General features: G+C 36.1%; 1 protein-coding gene across 1 annotated transcript; it reads left to right on the top strand.

Annotated features, from left to right (window-relative positions):
- The first annotated feature begins 11,508 nt into the window (after positions 1-11,508).
- Positions 11,509-24,876, top strand: LOC117792654 (mucin-5AC). Its single transcript, XM_034632870.1, has 5 exons — positions 11,509-12,228; positions 18,426-18,660; positions 19,001-19,737; positions 20,234-20,339; positions 24,431-24,876. Exons 1-5 carry the CDS (start codon positions 11,515-11,517, stop codon positions 24,874-24,876), a joined length of 2,238 nt encoding a protein of 745 aa, XP_034488761.1. The 5' UTR covers positions 11,509-11,514.
- Positions 24,877-25,647: the final 771 nt, after the last annotated feature.

Raw genomic sequence — 25,647 nt, 5'->3', positions numbered from 1 at the left:
TTCAGCTTTTTGTTTAATTGCTGGTTTATTTTTCTCCTTTTTCGTCGAGTTTTTTTCTGCTGGCCTTTGGATATTGCAAAGTCTGTTTTCGAACTTCATTTGATTATCACTGTAATCACAAAAGCGTTTGACCAATTTAATTGCATTAACTCAGCTGACCCATTCGAGCGGACATTCTTTTATCTTTCACGTGTCTTTACGCGTTTTTAATTCCATTTTTTTTTTCGTTCCACCTTGATTTCTGTGATTAATGACCTGTAAAAGTGAAAGGTGTGCAAAAGTTCTTACGGCAAATTAAGGAGGAAAAAAATACAGTTTCCCAAATGCCTCACACTTAAGTGCTCTTTAATTGTGTGCTATTGAATAAATGCCAGATTGCAATCGATTTCTGCAATTTGATTGGTAGAGGGCGCGAATGGCATTATATAAATGTATTTTCTTAAATTTGTTGATTCATTTATAACTTTACAACATTGCTTTAACTTTATATTATAATATTTAGCTTAGACCTTCAGCCTTTGATATACACGCTTTTTAGGGCAGTAAAAAACCAGTTAAAACTTTAAATGAAAAAAAACCCTGTACTCTTATTATCTTTAAGTTGGAGCTACGAAATGGCTCATTCAGTTTTGGCAAGGGAAAACGTTAAATAGTCTCGATGATTATTAACAAAGAAACAAACAATGTGTGAAATTGTTCTTAACTGGCGTGCTTGTATATTTGTGTGTGTGTGTGTGTTTTGGTGTGTAAAAGTGTTGCTTAATAACTGCGTGTGTCTTATGCAGCCATTGTCTTACAAGCCTTCATTCTGGCAACAGCAGCGAACGAACCAGAACCAGTTCCAGGATGCTGTCAGTGACAGAACCTCTCGTAAGTAATTTCGCGCATATGTTACTACAATAACAACAGCAATAGCGACTGCAACAACAACATCAATTGCAATATAACGTAGAGTCAGAGAGGGACAGTTCAAGTGCCAGAGAGAGAGGGGAGGAGCAGTCAAAGTGAGAGACAGCGAAATGTGGCTGCAGTTTCAGCTGGAGCTTAAGCTCGGTTGTTCGGCATATTCATGGCTGCTGCACACGACAAATTGAATTTTATGGAAAGGCTTCGCACTCTATTCCCCCTTCGCCTTCTAATGCATTGCACTCTCTCTCTCTCTCCCTTTCACTCTGTTGTGTTTAACAGCGACATCTATGGCCTGAATAATAATTTGGTCTTTTGTTTTCTTTTAAGTTGACTTTTTGTTCTTATGTACATATGTATTGGTGTGTGTGTGTGCGTTGCTCTTTGCGCCGTACCCAGCACTGGAATATTATGTTTATCCTTGTGCTTTGCACTTGCCAGTCGTCCTGCGACTCACAATTTCAATGTTCCTTTTGTTGTGATTGTTGCTGCCTGCGTGTCCCAGTTTCAGTGAATGTGCCCGTCTGTTGTTGCCTTTTGCCCATTTTCATTCTTTTTATTTAGGGATCCCTGGCAGTGCCTCCAACGACTCTATTGTGTGTCGCCCAATTTGCCGGCTTGACGTTAATGAGAAATTATGTTATCGCTCTGTTAAGCGGCTGTAAGTGTTTGTGTGTGCAACAATTCGCGTGTAAATTGCCAAGCAGTCAGCGGGGATTAACTGCGATTATGATTATGATACGGTCATTTGCCGGTTTATAGATATCTCTGTTTTATTAATACTGCTTAAATCTTAATGAGTAATTTCGCTTTTATGCAAAATGCACTTAAAAATAATTTTATCACAAATACATTAAAAAATAATAACTGCAATTGCATTTGCTTAAATAAAGCCCGCTCCACGACGCTTTCTTATTCTCTTACAGACCGCTGTAAATATAAGTTAAGATAACAATGTTAGAGCCTGTAATGTTAAATCTCTTTCGGCCTCGCTCTTATTTGTCGACGCTCTCTTAGCTATCGGCTGTTATTGCCCGTTAACAGAGCAGCATCCCTAGCAGCACTGTGGAAATTTCGCTTCGTTTAGTTTCCTTTTAGCCGGTGTCGCGCGTGCATCGTTCGGCGCAAAACCAAAACCGAAGGTGAAACACAAGTCGAGTGGTAAAATCGGTGGACTCAAAATGTGAATTTCTTATCAAAAGCGATTATACAAATAATAATATTTACATGCATTATTAGTTGCAAATAAATAAATTATGAGATGACATTTTCTTAGTATGTGAACAGTAATAATTAAGTGAAGTAGTTTGATCTCGACTTGAACTAATATTTTAATAAAAACTATGATTGATTAATTAAATAACTTGCTTAAAATATAAATAATAATTATCTGGAATTTGAAACCCAATTCAATTGAAATAATTTTATTATAAATAACTTTAATTAAAAATGGCAGAAATAAATTTTGAAATTCAACACAATCCGCAAATAATTAATTATATAAATTATTAAAAATTTTAGCATATTTAAAAACTAATTAATTATAACCTATCATTATAATTAACCCAAAATTTTTATTTGCATTAATTTCATAAATTTTAGTAACATTAAAATAATTGTATAACTAATTTAAAAATACTACTTTCATCTTTATAAGACTACTTACATTTTCTCACGCAAACTGTGGATTTAATTTTAAAGAGTTGCTGATCGTTCTTTTGATAATCATTATTTATTTATTTGTGTAATAAGTAAAATACATAAATGTCACATATTTGATATCAATAATATTAATAGAAACATAAGGACGAAATAATAAAATAAATAAACAAATAAATTGTATACACAATAAACTGAATTACAAGAAGCAAAAATACTGTTTCCGGTTCGTCGGCGAACAAATTTTGTTTTCCGTTCTGAGTTGTTTGCTTTGCCGCAGTAGCAACAACATCAACATCAATATCAACAACAACAACCGCAGCATCATGAGCAAAAACAACTATACCGCCATAGAAAGCAAAGAACAGAAAACAGAAACCACGTTGAAGGCGTAGAGGAAAGACAGAAACGGCAATTGTGTTAAATCATTTACACTTCCGCTGTTGTTTTGTTTGTGCAATCAATTTAGTATTATTTACGTTATCATCTGCAACAACAACAGGATGTAGCATCGTTGGGAGCTCCTTAATGCATACAATTCATTCGTCCAGAACATTACATTTGTTTAACATTTGCATTAACGCTTCATTGACCCAGCTATCCCGGCATCAACCTACCCGTTTGCCATTACTTATGTATGCCTGGTATTTCTCAAACCGATTTGCCCATTTCTATTACCTTTTCACATTTGGCTACGGCCAAAAACAAAAGGCAAAAACCGAACAGCATTTAAATCATTATTCCCTGCACAACTTAAAAGCAAAACAAAGCCTAACCGTCCTGACTCGTCTTTCGCATATCCAAGACAGACTCCGATGAAAAGAACAAGCATATGCCAGCTATAAGTCAGCTATACCTACATACATATACCTATCCCAACAAAGCACCCAAAATCCTTTCAATTCGTAAGCGCGTGTCGGGAATTTCAAAGTTCTGCACTGACAAAAAATATGTTCTATTATGTTCTTGTTCTTGTATCAAAAACTTTGATTTTTTAGATTAATATTCTTAGTATTAGTAATATGGTCTTAAAATGTTCTTATTTTAAGAACAAAATATTTTAGATGAATGTTTTGGATTTTAGAAGTTGGTTTTTTCTTTCAGTGTGGTCTCACTGTCTCTTTGCGTGTGAGTGTGTATGTGTGTGAGTGTGTGTGTGTGCATGGGCGTGTTGGCTGGCCATATGTACACCTTTTACGCCCGACTAAACACCCGCATAAATAAATTTCGTTAATGCCAAATAGTCTCGAGCGTAAAAGAAAGATGAGGTAACAACAGAAGCAACGGCAGCCGGCCAAATGGAACATACACAAATACACACATACACACAAAAACACACAAACACTCACACACACACAGCTGTTTGCATTCAAACATTTATGTAGTATATTTTATGTGGTTTTAAAATCGTTTTCTTTTCACTTTAGCCAATGTTATGCAGTTTACTTTGCAGGAGATTATATTAGAACTTAAATATTGCAGTATTATTTTTTTTAAAGATAATGAGATTCATTTTTCAGTTCTTAATCAAGCCTAAGCATTATCTTATTTGGTCAGGAAACTACTTTCTCTCAATTTTGTTTTAAAACTTACACCCCAAACTGATTTCTGATTTCTGTTTTATTACTCTACTGATAATTTAGCTTCAAAATTCTGTAGCTACTTTATTTCTATTTATTTTTTAACTGCTTATCAGATACATATCTACCATTACAAAACATTAGCTGTACTTCGTTAGGCAATAACATTTAGTGCCCTTTTTATTATACTCCTACTGATAAACAGGGAAAATCACTTATTTTTTCGTTACCTTAAAATTAAAATATTTAATTATATGCAAAGTGAATATTTTGTCAGCATCGAGAACATTAAGTATCTCACATAATTCACTCATAATACAGATCAGCTATACCTTACACCAACTATTACAACTGCTTACAGTATTTCAGTAAAACTAAAATGTTTGTGTTAGGCAGGAGATTTGGATTTGTGGAATGCAGTTGTAACTAATGCTACTGCCCACATAACTTAACCTAAACTCACACACACATATCAAAATAGGATTTGCGCATAACGTAGCCATAAAATAACTCGGCTGCTTGCAAAGGCCAAAAGAAAGAAGCTTTGGCTCTGGCGCATTGTGGGAATATTTTAAAACTGGCCAAATGTTGGTCTTGTTCTTTTGCATGTTGTTGTTGTTGTTGTTGTTGTTGATTTGGCATCTGGAAAGTGCAACATACTGAAATACATATCATAAGCTTTGCTAAGAAACCAATTACACAGCAAGATAAATCCAACATAGAGGAGCACAGTTCTTTTCGTCTCTCATATTAGCATAAGCAATCACTGGCGAGTCATAGAGCTTATGGCCTACAACCAAAAACCATATTCGGTGTTATCAATATAATCTTTAAGTTGAGGCAACATTGCGCATTGCCGACAGCTGCATGCGGAAGAGTCAAGCTTCTGGCACTCGCTAAATTCTGGCCACATACATAGCACATGTGACCCAGTTAAACGGATTTGCTGGACGACAAAGGACGACGCTCACGAAGCGCAAAGCAAGGATTATTAATTTGCCTGGCATTTTTAATAGAGCCTTGGCAACATGTGCCCTCAGCCAGGATTGATCAGTCTTCTGCTCATCTCGCTTCTTTTTGGTTTGCCGGGTAAGTTTCTCGTCTTGCAACATTTTTATTTGCATAATATTAAATCTGATTTTGGCTAAATTTTATACATTGTTCCCATTTTGTAAATTAAATTTTTTGAAATAAAAATAATTTGATATGCGGATATATGTTGGCGCATGGGCTTCAAATAATGTTATGATCTAAACAGTTTGTGTAGAAGGTAATTTTTGCATATTTTAGCAGAAATATTTGGCTGAGCGCATACATTATTTAGCTATTTTTACAATTTTCTTTTTTATTTACTATTTTTCATCATCTCTTGAATTTTCTATCTACCTGTGCAAAATATTACAGAAAGTGCACAAATTATCTGTTTTTAAATTACAAGTATATATGCGCAGGAATTATTTCCAAATTTAAATTATCCTGAGAATACTTTAAATCTAAAGGGCTAACAAATAAATACTAAATTCTAACAGAATTAGGATAGATTGAATGGATATTATTTTTGTCTGTTTTATATAGAAAGTAATTCGGTTCATGTTAAGCTATGGGAAAGATTGAGTCAAAAATATGTGTTCCTAACAGGTAACATTTAAATGGAGGAATCGAGAAATTATGATTCAAGTTATTTTATAAATTCTTAACTATTATTTGTCATCCCTCACTGATAACATTATAGTTATGAGAGCATGTGTTACTTGTAAGGTAGTATGATCTGTGTTCAGGCATCCAATTAAAATAAAAACATGCATAAAGCTATAATCTTAGTAAAAAACTTTGTCCTAAGCCTGGCATGTTTTCAACAGTGTGCAGTCTTGGCAACAGGTCAAAGAAATCAAGCTAAGAGTATTGAAAAGCTACATGTTCTCAAATGAATCAAATGAAATGCAGTACTCTAATTGTAGTTTGCATTGTTTTTATGAAATGTTCAAGTAAATGGGGTGAAAGTTCAATTTCCATTTGAAAAGCTTCTAGCAAATGGCATCCGAAAGTTGTACATTGCAATTAAATCAAGTTTGAACAAAGCTCGAAAAAGTATAGAATACTCCAAATGTATAGTCAAAAAAAAAAAATGAATGGAGAGAGGGGAAAATGCAAAGGGTGGTAATTACAATTAAAATGGAAATATGAAAGAGGACAAATTGAAAAACTATGTACCAAATAGTGACTCTCCAAAATTCGACAACAATGAGGAAAATTTGATCAAAGGAACGGGCCCTTTTCATCGGAACCAAAAAAAGTTGATGCATTGAAAAACTGCTGTAATATGTTTTCAATTCGAGGGCTGTCCAGGGTCAATGTGTGTGGGCGTGATGACTAGGAGACTTGCTGGTAAACTGTGTTAAAAGCTGGAAAATTGACTTTTGGCCAAGCCAAATGTGTATTGCCCTCGGTCTTTCTTTCTATTATTGTATTTTATTTTATATTTCGATCGTTGGCCATGAAAGTGGTGGACGAAGCGCTTCAGAAGCTACAGTTCCAACTACAAATGAACAACAAGAACTTCTAAAAAAAATAATAATGCTACCAAGTCGAACAATCAAAACAATAAAATACAACAGCATAAAGTGGCTGCTGCTCGGCGCTCAAGTTGAAAACTTTTACTTTTGTTTAATCAAATTCTGCAGCAAGTCGAGCACCATTGAATTCTTGTAACAAACTGACTTATGCCAACCGCTCCTCTGGGTAAGCTGGGGGGTGAAGGGCCACAACTTTTAGTCCCAGGGCTGAAGCGACGACCCAGGCATTTTCCCAATAACTAACTCATTCACTTTCCCACGGCCACAGGCATTTGGCCGCCATTTCTCATTGTTGTATTGTTTGGCTTTTTGATCGCCTTGCCCTCTCTACTCGTGTCCCTGCCCCTTCCGGCCTGTCAGGTCTTGCTTCAGCTTCAGTTCCCACGAGATACCACTGGTTAGCCACCCAACTGGCATGCTCGACTTAAACGCTTAGGCACAATTATTACACAAATTACGGTCTGGTGCTGGTTCAACAGACGGCAGGCCGGAACGGGAGCTGGTCGCGTCGTCATTATTAGCACCATCACGACAGCCATTTGATGAGAGTGTCCGGCTCTGTGGTGTTCAGTTGAGATTACATGACCATCGACCATGCTCTCGACAAGACCGTTGGGCTGGGCCTGGTAGCGTTAGCCAATTTTCATCATCATCTCAACAACATGCCCATCATAATTAGGAAAAGTGTCGAATTGTTGTCAGCGGGACAGACATAACGATAACGAGACAACATCATACCGTCTCCATGGGGGAGTTACAGATAAAGAAAACAATGTGCAGTCAATGAATTCAAGTGGAAATTGAGTTGAAAAAAGGAAAAGAATAAAAACTGAAAAGTTTTAGTTGTTCAGGCTAGCTCTCAATTTTTAAGGTACTTAGAGCCACTGAAGTTAAAATCTACGATAAATAAATACTGCTCAAAAAGGATTGAAGGCAAAAAAAGGGATTATTTCTACTCGAGTCATTTGCATTCAATATTTACTTTTAATAAATTCATCCAATAAATGATAATAAATCACACATTAATTTTCAAATATTAAAAGTAAATTGTAAAGTTAATTTTGTAAGCAATTTTCATAGATTAATTCTCATTTTGATCAACTCCATCGACTACGAAATTGAGAACACCACATTTTAATAAGTTTTGTTAAACTACAAAATATATTGTTGTATTTATCAAAAGTTTTCCATACACCAGCCTATATTTTAAATTAACTTTTCTTGACTTTGACAGTTCCCCTATGGAAATTTTCCCGCCAATCTAAAGTTTTGCCCTTCTGGCGTAACTGATAAACTTTTTGCCAAGTGTAAGCTAATGAAATATGTATGTATGTACTTGAGTTTTTGTACTACTTATGAGTCTGTCTGTTAGACGGTTTTTGTGGTATACTTGCTACTAAAATGCCCACAGGGTTTAGCTGGTTAATTTTAGTGTTCACTTTAATGCTTGAATGGATGGGCGGGAGAGTTGACTCCGCGTGTGTGTCTGTGTAGCATTTATAAAATGCTTTCTGTAGTAAACTCGATGAAATGCTGCATGATGAGACTAAAACTCATTTTATGCCCCAATCCCAGTCTCAATTCCAAGTCCCCGCCGCAGTCAGCCAAGGAGTCATCGAGTCGCCTTTGCCACTTGGTCGAGCCTCATTACGTAAGTTTGCGCCAAGTGCTGACTCCAAGGAGGAGAGTGCAAAAGACAGGGATAGAGACAGATAAAAAGAGGGAGTGAGAGAGATAAGCGGTTCCTTCAGCATTCAGCAACTGGGGCCGTCATTTTATCTTTTTATATTTTACTTTGTGCACAATTTGCGTGTGCTTCGGGTGTATGGGTGTATTGGTGTATGTGTGTCTGTATGAGTCTGTGCTTTTTTTTTTACAACTTTTTAGTTTGTTACTTGCTTCTGTTTTGGTGCGCAGAGATTAAGCAAATTTTCGTAGCATACTTTAAGGCTGCGGCTGCTGTCGCCGTCTAAACTGAAATATTTCTTAATATTCCGCTTCTTTATTATGCTGTTTTCTTTTTGCGCTTTGTGCGTTGCGCGTCTCTTTCAAGTAATTTGCTTGTTTTATTGCACTTTTCGTTTTACGCTGTTTTGATTTGTTCTGTCCTCTTTTCGCTTTCCGCTTTCCGCTTTTCCTTCCATGCCTAGCGCATTTTCATGTTTCGCTTTTATATGCACTGAACTCAGAGTCAAAGTCGGCAGCTGTTTGGTCCTTCACTTGTTTGCGGTTAATGAGTTGAAGCATCTATCGCACAATGGGACAAAGTCGCAATCAAATCAACTTACATTCAATAGAATATCGAAATTCTTTGTACACTAATTAGCAAAAATGCTTTTTCCATTTATTTAAATTTCATCATTTTTAAAGATGCTAAGCAAATTTAATAAAATAGAAAATTGAGTGATTTATGTTAATCGAAAAATTGAAATAAACGAAATGCTTTCATTTATTATATTGACACTTCAATAAAATAAAATTGTTTTAAGTACAAGCTTAACTTAAAATAATAAAAAATATTTAAGTTCGTTTACTTTATCAGGACTGTTCCGGTTTTCACTATCGTCAAGATTTATTGGAAGTTAAAATCTTTAAGCTATTCTAATTTTATTCCGGGTATACTTTGCATTTTGAATTTAATTTGTGTTGGTGAATTAATGTCTGATAAAGTGAAAAAATTTATTTTTTAAATACTTAGCCTAAATGCCAAGTCTAAAAATAGGAAGTGAAAACCGGAACAGGCCTGTAAATTTCAGTAAAATTCAGTTGTTTAATTTGAAAATGCTAATAATATATTTATTGAAAATTGAGCAAGTTTTGCCAATTGTATGAGATGTGGCTGTGGTAACTTAATTATAATTATGATCAAGTTGTTGCAGTGCATCATTAGTGCAAGCAATTAAAAAGTTTTTATATGGAATCGCTTTATCTTTATTGCACGTACAGGAAACATAAACATAAAACATGATAACATGTCTCACACACACACACACACACATACACACAGACAGGCATACCCAATGGGAGTGTCGTAAAAAGCCGGCGTCGAGTTTTGCATTTACTAGAAGTGCTTCGTACTTGGTGCTTGAATTTCAAGTCCGCCGTTTGTTGGACTGCTTGATTAGACAGTTGGGTTGAGAGTTCAATTATTGGCAATCTGCTTAGCGTTAGTGTAGCTGTGTAGCATTACTTAATTAACGTAAACTTGTGCATGCTTTGAGGCTTAAATATTGCTCATACGCAGCGTGATATAAGGCAAAAGTTGATGTGAGCATTGCCAACTTTTGGCGTCTGTGTAATTTGGCTTGAATGTTGCACTTTACTTGCAAAACTTTATGCGAACTTTGCGGCAAATTAAAAATTGCACTCAATATTAATTAAATTGAAGAAACGGCAAGTGGCAAATTGAGAAAATCGCAGCACATGCATGTGGCATGCGGCACTTGTTCTTTTATCTGTGGCGTGGCACAGTTTCTCTTTTTTCGCTCTTGGTCTGTTTTTTTTTGTAGTGATTTTCTTTCATACTCTCTTTCTCTGCCCCTCTGAAAAGTTTCAGTATTAAATTTATGGCCATAATTTGGCAAATTTACGCGCAACTGCAGCGCCAGCCAAGACCTCGATATAGATTGCTAACAAGTGTCATAGGTGCATAAATTATGACCAATTTTTTACAGTTTAATACAATTCTTTATACTTAATGCAAGGTTCGAGCGGGTGCTTGTGGACTGATAATTGAAGAAGGGAATAGAGAAAAAACTCTATGTGACATATACACATTTGGATATACATAAGTTACATATGTATATCCAAATGTGTATATGTCACATAGAGTTTTTTCTCTATTCCCTTTTTATTTAATTTTCTTTTACCCACTCAGTCAGTCTGTCTGTCATTACAAAGTCGTCGTTGCCTCAGATTATTAGAAAAATATACAAAGAAAAGTAAAAAATTGAGCGCTCCATATATTTGATTTGGAATACATCTATATCTATGTCTATGTCTCCTTATTTTCTTCCAACTAAAGCTTGTAAAGTATGAATGCTTTCTGGCACTTTCTATAAATCCTTCAGTTTAGTTGTCTAACAATTTAATAACAACATTCCATAGATAGTAATATAATTATAATTGAGGCAATTCGTTCAGTAAACAAATTTAATTGGCTTCGATACAATAGACGCTTAATATTTAGTTGGAAAATATACATTTCTAAAGAAGCTTAGAAAGAAAAGCTCTTAGTTTATATTATTATATTGTCTATTCTTTGGTTTACCCGGCAACCATCCATTTAATTTCACAAGTTACAATATTAGCAACGCCCTCAAAAAAAGACTTAAATTTAGACCCACATCAATTGAAATGCTCACACTTAAATTATGCAAAACAATACAAAGTCCACTTATTGGTCGTCCTTGAATGTAATTAGCTAATTAATTACGAAATTGTTATAATACGCGGACATAAGAAAAGGTGGAGGAGATGAGACGGAGGCGGAGGCGGAGGCAGGTGGTATCTTATCAAAGGCGAATGCAGATTAATTTATTGAACTGTAATTCGAAAAATTCGCATAGATGGCGATTTAAATAGAGAGAGCCGTAAATCGTTTTAATTGTTGTTGGCATATTAGATAAATGGGATCAGAGCAGTTGAAATATGTAAGCCGCTTAAGGGACAAACAACGAGCTGAAGCTGAAAACAAAACACAAAGTCATTAATTTGCACTCGCATCTTTCGGTTTTCTTTCTTTCTCTCCTTTAGGTTCCCGACTTACAGCAAGAACACAAAGGCTGGAGCTGAAAATGGATGTGGATACGACAAGGCAGCTGCAGACAGAGCCGGAGGCTGTGGCGATATCCAAATCATTGTCAATATTAAAGAGCGACACAATAAATGACAACACATTTCATAGAAGTCAATCAAAGAGAGCGGCGACATTGGCAAAGTTGCAGCCATTAATTTCAGCGACAACGCAAATTACAAAACCAAATGACGAGCTAACAACAACAACAACGTCAATGACAGCAATGAGCACAAATAGTAGACTGTTGAATGCAGTTGCAGTTGCAGCTCCTTGGGCAAGCGTCAGCAGCATTAATAACATTAGCAACAATAGCGATCAACAACGTTGGACAACTGTGTCCACAATGCCACCATCCGTGTTGGGAGTGACGGCGGCACTGCAAGCAAATCTTATTATGAGCAATAGAAACGTGGAGGAGCAAAAATTGGACGAACACGAGTACAAAATTACACAGAATAGCAACGCATTGTTCGTCCCCAGCAGCAACATTTACAGTAACAGCAACAATTCGACAGCAACAACATTCGGCTTGGCTGGTGCAAGTCAAGCAGAAGAGTCAACAACAACTACAACAACAGCCACAACGACAACGACAACAACAACAACAACTCGTCGACCAGCGCCAAGGACAACACTGAAGCCACCGCCAACAATAGATGATTACCAAACAATAATTAGCCAAGCGGGAACCCACGCCTATCTGCCCTGTAATGTAAGTGAGGCAACCAAATCCAAAACCCAAATTTCCTTTAATTAACAGTTCATAATGTGTGCCAAATGAGACTCTTATCCGAGAGTCAATGGGATGAAAGATGGCTAAATATGCGGTGGAGGAGGAGCAAGGGCGACATGTGTTTGTGTATAAGATTACTTTGGCAGTGGCACAAAGGCCAGGCCGTGACACAAAAGATGTCATTACTTGCCAATGGATTTACGAGCACTCGTGATATGTGGCTTTTCAAAAGATCCAAAATACCTTTATTGATTCAGAAAGAAGGCGTCAATGTACACATTACTGAAAGACGACATGCATAGCATATTCAGAGAATTACAATTTTCATATACTTATGTTCATTTGATTAATAAATGGTCTTTTTCATAGCTTTAAAGCTTAAACAGTAGTTCGGAATTCTTTAAAATTCCAGTTATTTTAAATTGTCTTTAAGTCAATAAAATGTACACTTTTTAAAAATTTAAAAATTTACATAAATTAATGTTCATTTGATTAATAAATGGTCTTTTTCATAGCTTTTAAGCTTAAACAGTAGTTTGGAATTCTTTAAAATTCCAGTTATTTGGAATTGTCTTAAAGTCAATAAAATTTACCCTTTTCAAAATTTCAAAATTTTCATATATTTATGTTCATTTGATTAATAAATGGTATTTTTCATAGCTTTAAAGCTTAAACAGTAGTTCGGGATTCTTTAAAATTCCAGTTATTTTAAATGGTCTTAAAGTCAATAAAATTTACACTTTTTTCAACACTTTACAATGTTCAACAAAGCCTTTCATAGAAGTTTCTCGATCGTATTGAAACTTTTAAGATAAATACTGAAATCACATGGATTTTAGTTGATCGTAAAAATATTAATAGTTTAAATATGGCAACTATGTCATATTTTATTAGTTTATTTATTTAAAACAAGTAACTCGTCTAGCGATACTTAAAATGTGTTATTTCAAATTCTAATTTCGGGAAAATTTTACAAACATGTTCGGCGCCAATATCTTAAAGACCATCAATTTGCTATGTATCGTTAATCTCGTCACTTCTCACAATCTAAAAAGAATTATAGGAATACTTTTTATGCGTTTAAGTCTATCACTTTCAAGCGCAAAGAAAAGTTGTATAGATTGTATTGAATAACATTTCAAGCTTTATGATAATTTTGTTTCCTTTACATAAAACTCGACACCTGGTTAGCACTCATACAACTGGTTAGTACATACTTGTATAAAAGGAACTCAAAGTGAAAAGATTATACAAAATATAATTTTCATTTTGCTATTGTTTATTTATCTTTTTCTTTTTTTTTTCTTTGCTGACTTGCAGAAACCAGTACTTTATGCTTGAATAGAATATTAAATTGTTGACCAAACTGAAGAAGGTAAAATGAAAAGTTGATTGATTTTGCTGGAATCCAATCAACTGGGGATCCACTTGTTCGTGTTTACTTTATACGTAAAATGCTAAGGTTACTTTTCACTTCCTTTTCTTTATGCGATCTTTTTTTATTGTAAGCATAAAAATAACAAATCTATTGACAAAGCATTTTCGCATTTTTAATAACCACTGATAATTTATAATAAGCAGCTGATTATGCAGACTGCTTTGCTCAATCAGAACGCTTCGAAAGAGGAGGAGGGCAAGAAGAAGTTAAGGGTGGAAACGATTGAATAGCAGGAGGTTCTCGCGGAAGTGGCAGCCAACGCTTTGGGGCACACAAATTTGCAGCGCTTTGAACTAATTTACGTTTGGCCCTGTCGGAACTGAAAGAAAACAAACCGGATATTGCCGCTGCCACGTTTTAAAATCCCCGACGTTCCTCTACCAGCTCTCGGTCCATGGCCATCGGCGAAGCTTCTCAAATGCTGACCCAAATACTACGACTCAGACCTACACACAGACACACAACTGCCACGCCCAAAACTGTGCATGAGTGCGAGTGTGCAACTGTGTGTGAGTGTTGAGGACTAGCTATGGCCACTGAAGTCCATCCGCTAATAACTTAGTTATTTCTGCTTCGCTGCCTTGGCCAAATGCCTTCCATGCAACTCGACAGCGTCATCGTAATGATCATTATTATATTTATAATTACGCGCATAAGCATAATAATCATTATTGTCATTATAATTGGCGCACTAGCTAGCACTGTTTTCACAGGAAATTACTAAAAAACTTTCCCCTTTCGTTCAGCGAAAAAAAACTAAGGGTGTACCAATATTTTAATTGTTGCAGCTGTTTGAAAAGCAAGCAAAGACTTTTCTGTTTACTCGAATGAACTCGAATGTAAAAATAACAACAACCAGAAATACTTTTGGCTTCCAGGAAACCCAAGAACACCTGTGAAATATTTAGTTACTGAAAGATGTCAGCATTGAAAGAGATTTCTTTACATTTTCTCAATTCAATAGAATTTTAATGTACTTATTATTATATACAGTTAAAAAAAAAGTTGGGAAATGAAATTTGCTGTAGGGAAAAGTTAAATACATAAAGTTTAATCAAATTGGTTTTTCCTTTAGAAAGTAGTTAAGTTTATAAGATAGTTAATTCGTAGTGTAGTAAAATTGTAGACCCTTATAAATGATGAAATATTTCAATATAATTAAATTTAAAATTGAATGTAGAATTAGCAGCAGAGCTGATATCCCCTCATGCATATTACGAGGCTTTTATCAAAAAAAATATAACAAAATATCTGTTGAATTTAGAAGGAAGAATAAACGCAATACAGGCAGGTTTACAGCCCGTGAGATGTCATAACTTTGCTCAATCTTGAAATCTTCTTAAACCTAATCAATTAATAATAAATTTCAGTTCGTAGGCGTAACATAGACCGAATATCCACATAAAGGAATCCACAAAAATATACTTTTGCCTGCAAGCAATTGATATCTTTCCATCTTTCGCTCTTTCTTAGAAGCGACTTTGGTTTTTGTGCCCGCCCTCCTTCATTTTGGGTTATTTTGCAAAGTCTGCGAAAACTTTTTTTCAGATATGAAAATAAAAAAAAAAAAGAAACAGGAAAAATGTTACCCGTGGACGTGCCGCAGAGGGGTATGTGAAGTGGATGGCTCTTTGAGGTGTACTGTTGTGTGAAAAAATTGGCAAAATAAAAGAAATTATTTACAAACAAGTTTAGACAGAATTCGCAAATGTTATGGATAAACTTTGTTGTCTGCGAGCTGCGCTGCTGTCGTCAGCAAACCAAAGCCAAATAAAATATTTAAGGAACGAAAAGCTCAAAAAACCTGACGGCTAACTATGATATGGGTGGCACAATAGAACGAAGGCTTTTCTCGACAGCCAAGCTCTCGAACTATAAGTGCCACTTGGCTGAGACTTTGAGGGCTTTTTATTGCCCATTTGAAGTCGCCCGACTTTAATGCAATGATAACATTTGCTTAAGGCTCGGAGCACACAAAAAGCAGCCAACTAATTAACAATATTTAAATTGCAAAACAGTGAAAACATCCTGATAAATTCGATGCCAAAATATGACCATTAATTTTTGGCAAATTAAACGCAATCTACATAAGCTGTACCCCTCCCCCAGAGCAGTCTAATACACCTAACCACAAGCCTGGAATTTAAATTAGATAATAGCAAGTGAAGTTCAGGTCGTCTCTCAAGCCACATGAATATTTTTTAGTCCAGTGAAGCCAGTAGGACACGTACTTCCAAAGGCCGCTATAGAAGTTCCTTTCGAGCACCAATTTCTGCCTCTCAGCCTGGTCCTCTATGAGTCTCTGCGTGTCTAGTTGACAGACTGGCTTGCTGGTTCCCTGGCTGGTTGCCCAACTGTCTGTCTTCTAGTCCGCCTGCCTGCCTGACGGCTCGTAGAAGTGGATAAGCATCTTCACTTAATACTGAGTATAATGTCGATGCTCAGCCTGATAATAATGTCCTCTGCTTCCCGTACGACACTCACAATTTGAACGTTTCCCGCAACATTTTATAAGCTCTCCTCTCTGACACTGAGGATTAAAACAACCAAGTAGTCTACAGTTTTGAGTGAATGAGAAGAATAATTTATTATGCATTTCTTTAAAATCTGTGGTTACCTTTTCTTTCTAATGGACAAAACATTAAATGCACTAAAGTCGAGTGTAATATTTAGTACATTAATTAAATATAAAATTTTATTTACTTATTGATTCAACTACAGCCAAAATATCTTTTTAAAGGCATATATACTTCATTGCAATATTATGATTATCTTATCTTTTTTGTATTAAAAGTAGTTTGGTGGGTTATAAAAATGTTAAACACCCTATTAAAAGCTTAAGAAAAAACAACTTAAAATATTGTAAAAACCTTTATTGTTATTATGAACAGTAAATCGCATAGTCGAATTAGTAATTTACGCTTTTCCCTCTCTCGTGTTGTTTACTAAACAAACTTCATGGCGTTTACATTGTAGGGAGTAGATAGTGACTAGGGGATAGGGGATGGGCGGCAGAGGAAGGGTGGGTGTACTCATTTATGGACGGCATATTCATATAGTTTTGACATCACGTACATCAACAACAGCTCGAGGAGAGGCCCTAAAGGAAATGCCAGCAATTATGGCAAACGCAGACAGACAGTCGGCTGGCTTCGAAGATGGGCAGAGTCACAATGGAGTGAGGATGTGGGTGAGGTCCTTTCCCGGCCTTTAGAAGGCGCCTTTGTGTGCGTGCCTCCGACACTTTTAGCTCGGCGGGCAACCACAATGAAAAACAACAAGAACATAAAACACAAATGATTATAGTATCTAATCATGACGTCGTTCAACAATACACCTCCTCCCAACTACATCTCTCCCCACAAGGACTACGTTCTTGTCGCCGTTTCCATAGATGTGGCCAACACTGACTACGCAGTTGATGACAGCAGTTCAAAGACTGTCATTTGCCATTGCCACCGCCGAGTCGGCTCTCCCTGACTTGGCAATCGCCATTTTAGACAGCTGCCTATCGTTGCGCATGTGTGTGTGTGTGTGTCAGTAGCTACTAGCTACTCACACTGTGCGCAAAGTGTGATTGGAATTTAAAGTGGTGCAGACTGGATTAGATCATATTTTAGCACTAGCCATATTTATACAATAAGTAGATTAAATATTCATTCATAAATAAAATTTGTAATATACAAGTATGATAATTTAAAAATTGACACTATATAGCCAGAAAATTTAAAAGTTTGAATTGGACTTTCTATATATATTGTTCATGAATCCCGAAATACTTTCAAACTGTTTCATCTAAAAGCAATCACCCGTTTTTAATTCGTATTTGTACTCATCTTTTTAGATCTGTTATTCTTGTTGTTTGAACATTTTTTACTTCTACGAGCTGACTTCATTTGTGTTTATTCGCAGTTTGTTTTTACGGTTTTTACTCGGAGCAAAGAATGGCCAAAAAGGTTAAAAGTTTATTGAAGAAAATGTGCCTTAAATATTTCATATTCAATCAGAATAAATATCCTTGAATTCACATTCATTATATTTTGAATTTTTAACAATTATTATTTAATTTTGGCCCAGTAAAAAACCATCTTTTCAAATACTAAGCCCAAATATAACGTGCAAATGTATATTTAAAAAATTGGTTAAAAAAGAAGTTAAGAGTGGAATCGGCATATGTATATTTATACCAAATGTTGAAAAAAAACAAAGAAGGTCTCATAAAGTCAAAAAAAATATTCGGAAGAGAAAAAGTGAACCACAAATTGTGCCAAGTGTAATTACAAGTGGTCCAGAGAGCACATATCCGCACATACACATACACGAACACACTGACATGCACACAGTCCTGCAAAGTCTAGCAAGGACTAAACGACTTGAGTTCAATATTTTCTCTGAGAGAGGGAGAGAGTGGAAGGCTGTCCTGTAAAATTGCTTCTAAATTATTATTGTCATTATTGACAGAAATGAATCGTCATTTTATTGCCGTTATTGTTTACCTATTCGTGATTCAGTTGTTCTATTGTTGTGTCATTCAGTCTCCTTGGCTCTTGTAGACGCTAAAGTTTTGTGGCAGGACTTGACTAGGACAGTAAAAGTTTTGCTGACATCATTCAGTTAGTTAGCTGGCGATTTACTTTGCCAGCTTGTAGAACATAATTGATTTGATTTTAAAATGAGTCTATAACACAATATTGACAGATTGTTTTCGATTATTATCTATTGTCATCCTCCCCCTTAGGTGAAACAATTGGTAAAGAAGCCCATTTCATGGCTACGGATGAGAGATGGTCACATTCTCACCGTGGATCAGACCACTTTTATAGCGGATCAGCGTTTCCAGTCTGTCTTCTCGCCCAATCCCGAACGCTGGTCACTGCAGATCAAATATGTGCAGCTAAAGGACGAAGGAACCTACGAATGCCAGGTGTCCACGGAGCCCAAGGCCAGCGCAATCGTACATCTTCGTATAGTGGGTGAGTAGTCATGAGTAGACTAATAAGATACTCAAAAATTAATAAATACTTGTATATAAATATTAGCTTGAAATATAACTAGAATCCAGATAACTACACATATAGCTTCTGTTTTCAATTGCAATCATTGACCCATTGGCCTTTTCCTGTTAACATTCCGCACGATAGACAATCGATGAAACTCCGACCTAAATGCAACTACACCCCCGAAATTCTACACCCCACAGACCGGCAATAAATCACAGGGAATGCCAATAAATCAGTGGCGGCTGCAGAGATTTTCCCCCGATTTGAAAGGGCGTACTAAACGTGATTGTGTGTGTTTCTATCTCTGTTGCAGAACCTAAAACCGAATTAATCGGTGAGTCGACGCGGCACGTGAAGGCCGGAAGTCAAGTGAAACTGCGCTGCATAATTAGCCAGGCACTGGAGCCGCCACTTTTCATTAATTGGTTTTACAATCAGAAGCAAATCTATTTGCATAATCGTCGTGGCTGGCGTACGGAAATTGAGCGCATCGATCTGCCAACGGAAGTGCCAACAACGTCAACAGCACCGACAACTTCAACATCAACGTCAACGTCCGCGACAATGGCAGCGATATCAACAGCAACAGCAAAAACGTCTGCGCCGACAGCGACAGCGACTGCGACGGCAGCAGAGACGATAAATGATATAGCGGCCATAACACGTTCATATATTCTTGATGCCATTGCTGTGGGTTATGGCACATCCATGGCCGGATATGGCTACGTGTTGCCAACGACAGCCACGCCTATGCACACAACAGCCACAATGTCAACGGCAACAGCAACAGCAACAGCTGCTGCTGCTGCTGCTGATGCAGGTGCAGTTGAAATTGCAGCAGGCGTTGCTACAGCGGCAGCAGCAGTTGCTGCTGACACGCCGGCAATATTGACGTGGCCAGCAACAGCAACAACTGCTGCTACAACATCAGAAGCAGCAACTACAAGGACAACAGCAGCAACAGCAACGACAACAACAACCACGACATCAGAGCCAAGCACAACGACAACAACAATGCTGCCAAGCAGCAGTTTCATTAAACAGATAACGGTAAGTGGCTTACCGCACGTGTGGGCGTGTCTCTCATCATTATCATCCCCAACCGCCACAATCTTCTGCTCTCTCCTCTCTATGCTCTTCACTGCCGTTCAGCATTTTCATTAAACGCGTTTTCATTTCGCAAATTGCCGTAAGTGCGAGCGACAAAGTGAGATAAAGAGAGCGAGCGAGCGAGAGAGGGAGAGAGCGGGAGAGAGCGGGACCAAGGACATTTTTATTCAATTTTCGCAACTCTGACGAAAATTGTCAGCGTCGTCAAATTATAATTTTAATATTATACGAGTATGCGCATATTTTGTATTTTAATTTTTCTGCCACGCAACATGGCACTTGAGAGCTTCTACCGTACACTACTTTCTTGATATTCCACATACGCCCTGTGTGTCCCTCCTTCCTCCTACCACCACCTGACGTCTGACAACTGTCTCGCCATCTCAAGTGTCGCTATTCTCTATATTTTTTACGTATTACTCTTGTATCATTGCAGACGGCTTCGCTCATCATACCCGCCGTAGTTAAGCTGGATTCCGGCAACTATACGTGCAGCCCCTCGAACAGTGCCCCCCGCACCATCGTGTTGCACGTGCTAAACGGTAAGACTGCATGGAAATGCTCACGGACTTGAGGGGTGAGCGAGGGGATTAACCGGGTCGGGTCTTGGCTGCTGGCTCCTGGCTGTTGGCTCTTGGCTGTTGACTGTTGACTGTGCCAACTGTTTTTCTATAGCATGCCAATTGAATTAAGTTTTCATTTAGCCTAATTGAATTTTATTTCGTTGGCATTCAGCATTTCTGACTTTTGATTCGTGAGCTTTGGCACAGTGGAACAAAGCTTGAACTTATAGGAGTATATATATAATCGTTACGGTTATAATTTTATAAATAAAATTGACATGTTTATTTTTTTTATAAAGAAATAAACTTTAATTTTTAATTAAAAATAACAATATTACTCTTGTGTTCCATTTTAATTGTTAAAATCAAAATATTTTTATTTTAAAAAAATGAGTTTGATTAAAAAGAGATTTTAATTTTATGATGTGTACGTTAATTAAATGTCATGTATCATATGGAAGGATTTGAACCTCACATCGTGAATGTTTTTAGATTTGGAATTTTTGAATAATTCCATTCCATACCATTCCATAGTTCGATATTTGGTTTTTATTTTATTTACACATCTTTTACAATGCTGATGGACACTCAGCCAGAAGCTGTTACAGTAACAGTAACAACAGAAATAACAGCAACATTAACAACAACAACAACAACAGCAACAACAAAAATAACAACAACAAGGAAAAGAACAATAGCAACGGGTGCACTTTTATTGTTATCTGGAAATGTCCACAATTGCGTTATTTGCTCAATGTCCACGACGACGACAGCAACAACGACGAGTGAGAATGACGTTGACGATGACAATGATGATGATAATGACAATGACGACCTTAAAACAGACAGACGTACTCGTAGTCATTCGATATATCTGTTGCTGTTTGTCAAGCAATGCACAAAGATACAATCGTATCTATGTATCTGCAGCTCGCATGTATGCGCATCTGTGTGATTCTTGTGCTTGTGGTCCTGTATTCGTATGCAATTTGTGTTTGAATTTAAATCGTTTGGCTTTCGGTACTAGTATTTACCAATTGCTGTTGTTCTCGTTCTCGTTGCTGTTGTCAATGTTTGAGCTGTGCGTGTGTGTCAACTTTGACATACTCGTATATTCCCTTCTGTCGTTTGCAATTGAAAGCATTCAAATTTAATGCGAACTCTCCAACCCGTTACCTATGTGACGATGACACCTGATGTGACAGTCGTGGCAGTCCAAAAACATTTAGATTGCCGACAACTGTCACATGTTTAGTGGGGCCAAGTGCTGCTAAAAATAAAGGGCATTAAAGTGGCATTAGCATTGGCCGATTCCCGCAAAAGATCCTTGGTCATGCCATAGCACAGAGTACAAGTTAAGCACGTCCAATCCGTTTGTCAGGTGTTTCTCTTGTCTGTCTGTCCCTCAGTCCAAACATTGATTTAAACCCATCCGTGTCAGCATTGTGAACCCTTTCCCAACCCGTACCTATATTGTTGGTTTGACTGTACAATGGTTTAGTGTCATTTGAATCCCAAACAGAGTACCCTTCAATGACCTATGACAAAGACATTGATGGCGTAACAATCGTAATTTTATTATTTAGAAAAATATTAACAATAAAAGTAAGAACGCTTATCTAGAGGAATCCTATTATACAAGATATATAAGCTGAATAACTAGGAATAAATTGCAAAAACAAGAGAAAAAATTCCATGTAGTAATTACCTTTTTCCACTTCATTTTTACCTTTGCTGTATGTGCTTGCTGAATTTTTTTTATATTTAAATATGCTTCTAATTAACTATATTAATATTGATGGAATATGGTAAAAACTATAAAATAAATGTAGTCTTCTTTTCACGTTTTCACTCCAATCTACCGACAAAAAAATGATTCATTTGTTATGCAAGGAAATAAAAAAGTATGACAAATAATGCATACAATTTATGCATATTTAATTTGAGACTAATTGGTTCAGATAAAATGCGGCTCGTAGCACTTTTAAAACACAACAAATGAGAAAAACATGTTAAAGTCGGATCATGAAAATCACAGAGCTCGTAGTATGTGTGTAGTACTGCGTAATACTCGTGTACTGTATATAAAGGAGGTGAATGGATGTGTGAATATTTGTTTTTGTATAAAAAATATATACACATTTTATGGAGTTTTTTAAAACGAAAAGAAGTGCTGATAAACTAACAGATATCATGTACAAGCATACTGTAACTTATATTTGTTTTAAAGCTGTATTCTTATGGACTCTTGATAAATAAACTTAACTTATACAAATTTTGGCATTTTAAAGAATCACAGGAGTAGAATACTTAAATAAGTCTGATGATGCTGTATTTTATTAAAACGCAATATTTCTATTTTCATATTCATTTATCTATTCGAATTAAAATTGCATATATTAAGTGCTAATTATTAAGGATTTTAATGAGTTTATATCACGAACTTTTTGTTCAATCATTTGAACAAAACCAACAATATACTCCATATCGCCACATTAATGGGCATCAAAAGAGAAAAGCTGTGAGCTGCGGCGACTTTTGTTTTAAATTTAATGTTTTTACATGGATTTTTACATAAATGCCAGAGGGTTAATATACTTAATGCCATTCTGTGGCACTATTGTTATGGCCATTACAATGCTGAAGCCATTGCCGCAAAGCTATTGATTATGTTGTTGTTATTACAACTTTTTGTTGGTATTGGCAGCTGCAAAATGGCAGCACAAGCAACACACTACCATGGTTAATGACAATTATGACAAATGATTATTAATAACTTTATGATTTTATCATTGATTAATGTGCATGCATTTTTATTTTTACACTTTTAAACTTGATTCCGTTCATACCATGTAACAGACAGAAGAAGGCGTGGCTGACTCTGAAAAGCTTGTATGTATATATTTGATCATCATTAACGGTCTAGTCCATATGGCTTTTTTGTCTGGCGGCTTGTCTGTCTATCCACTGCTAAAATCTACTATCCCGGCTCCTTTTACATTATTTGTTTTATTTATCACAAAGTGTGAAGAGCAGCATTCAATTTATCGCGTTGTTAACTTTTCTGTGTACTAATTTCCATTCTCATATATATTTATTATTGATGTATATTTTTGAATATGTCCATCACAGTTATTTTAGAAATTAATTTGATTTATAATCATGTACATCTATTTACCTAATCAGCGGTTTTTGTCGAGTAAATGTATTTATAATTATTTGCATAATTTATAAAATTTTTGACAATTTTAGCAATTTGAAAAATTAAAAGCACAATATGCTGCGGATTGTGTATATACTAACATTACAAATTAGAGGCTATACGTCAAATACTAATGCTCGATTTTTGCCAGGTGGGCTGTGCTAATTATCAAGTCAATCATTTACACTCGAATTGACCAAGCTGACATCAATATTTACAGTCAAGTGGAAAATGGACTTGCTTGTCAACTAGTGTACATCAAGCAATATTTCCCAATAATTATAGACTTTAATGTTTTTTTTTTTTAATTGGTTTATAATAATAAAAGACTTATTTTCTGTAATTAATATACGTTGACATCAATGCAAATGACGAGTTAAAACCTTCAAAATATTTTAATGGCTAAGAAAACCAGGTAATGTGCACAGTGTACACAACATATGTTAATATATAATTAACACCTTCTGCCCCGTCCCGTTCTACCTAATTAATATCCTGTCATGACATGGGAGATTCCCTAACTACAATGTCTTATAATTAATTTAGAGGTTTACTGGCGTTTTAGGCCCGACAATGTGTTTGCTGCTCAATTTTGCAATAAAAATATTTAATTACAATATACCAGTATTTATTCAATCGGTTAACTAAACACACGCAATATTGATAGCTGGTAAATTGCTTTACACCAAATGTGAACCCAAATTGAATTTTGGGTAACAATAGACATAGATTTAAATAGGAGCTATTGATTGGGACACAATAATGGATAATTGTGGATCTACGTTATAAATTTATACCGTTGCCAATTAGAATGTAACGATAAGCAGAGTACTCGATACTATATATATATTTTTCCTTTGTGCCCTAGGTGAATACTCTGCGTCGGCCATTAAATCAGCCAGTGTCAGCTGGAATACGCTAATTGGATGTCCTGGCTATTTACGTTGGCCAAATGTTTCCACGATTTTGACACTTTTGTGGATTATTAAATTTGTGCTCGGTAGGAATGTGACAGCTTGCTGCAATCGTGGTCGAAACAAAGTCAACAATCGACCAGCACTGCAGGAGCCAGCGACAACAACGGCAATAACAAAAGCAACAACAGGGATAACCTGCAGGACAACAGCAAGCAAAAGCGTCAGCGTCAGCGTCAACCGCAGGCTCAGCACGCAATCCGAGAGCCAGACGACAACCCGCAGGCAACGGAGCTTCGGACTTGACTGCGGTTGCGGCTGCTGCTGCTGCTGTGGCGGTGACTGTGGCCACGTCAGCAGCTCAATTAGTGGCACCAAAGTGGCCGAAGACAAAACTTGAGTAACAGCAACACCAACACCAACACCAATGGCAGATCAGCAGACTATCAGGCATGCAGCAGAACAACAACAACAAGGATTCTCAATTGAAATGTGAGCGATTCAGTTTAGACTTTGCTTCGACTCTTAAGCCCGTTCCAATACATATTCGCATCTACGAATATATCCAAATGCACGAATACATTTATGATATTCCCCTATATTATGAATACTGATAATAAATATAATGATTGTGTATATTAAAGTCTTAATTATCTTCACTTTTCATTCAAAAAACTGCGATTTCTTGATTTTCTGTTGAAAGTTGTGTAAATAAAGAAAAAAATTGAAACTTTTCTAAATTTGTAACTGTACATTGTTTTCAAGTTTTTCAAATAAATTTAAGATAATCTGGTAATTCAAGCACCTAAGTTAATGGTTGTATCATGATAATACTAAGTCCAAGTAATCTGTATGACAAATGACTTAAATAATTCACGAAAATAAAACCAATATATTTAATAAAGCCATTTGACATTAAGAGTTCCCATATACAAATAAATCCATTACAAAAGTTAATAATTTAACCGATGAATTTGAAGTCAAAAAATCGTCATCTATTAGTACAGTGGAAATAATCTGTACAATAAATGTTTTATTTATGTAAAAGTTTTTGAAACTTTAATGCAGTGGTCACTCGAAAATAATAACCGATTCGTTAATCATCATAAAATGTTGTATTTGTTTTAAAATTTCCTCAAACATTTTTTCTCATTTCTTTAAAAAAAAAAAA

This window comes from Drosophila innubila (genome assembly GCF_004354385.1).
Source record: "Drosophila innubila isolate TH190305 chromosome 3R unlocalized genomic scaffold, UK_Dinn_1.0 2_E_3R, whole genome shotgun sequence".
NCBI lineage: Eukaryota > Metazoa > Arthropoda > Insecta > Diptera > Drosophilidae > Drosophila > Drosophila innubila.
Note: the sequence above shows the minus strand (reverse complement) of the source record. Positions and strands in the feature narration are given on the sequence as shown.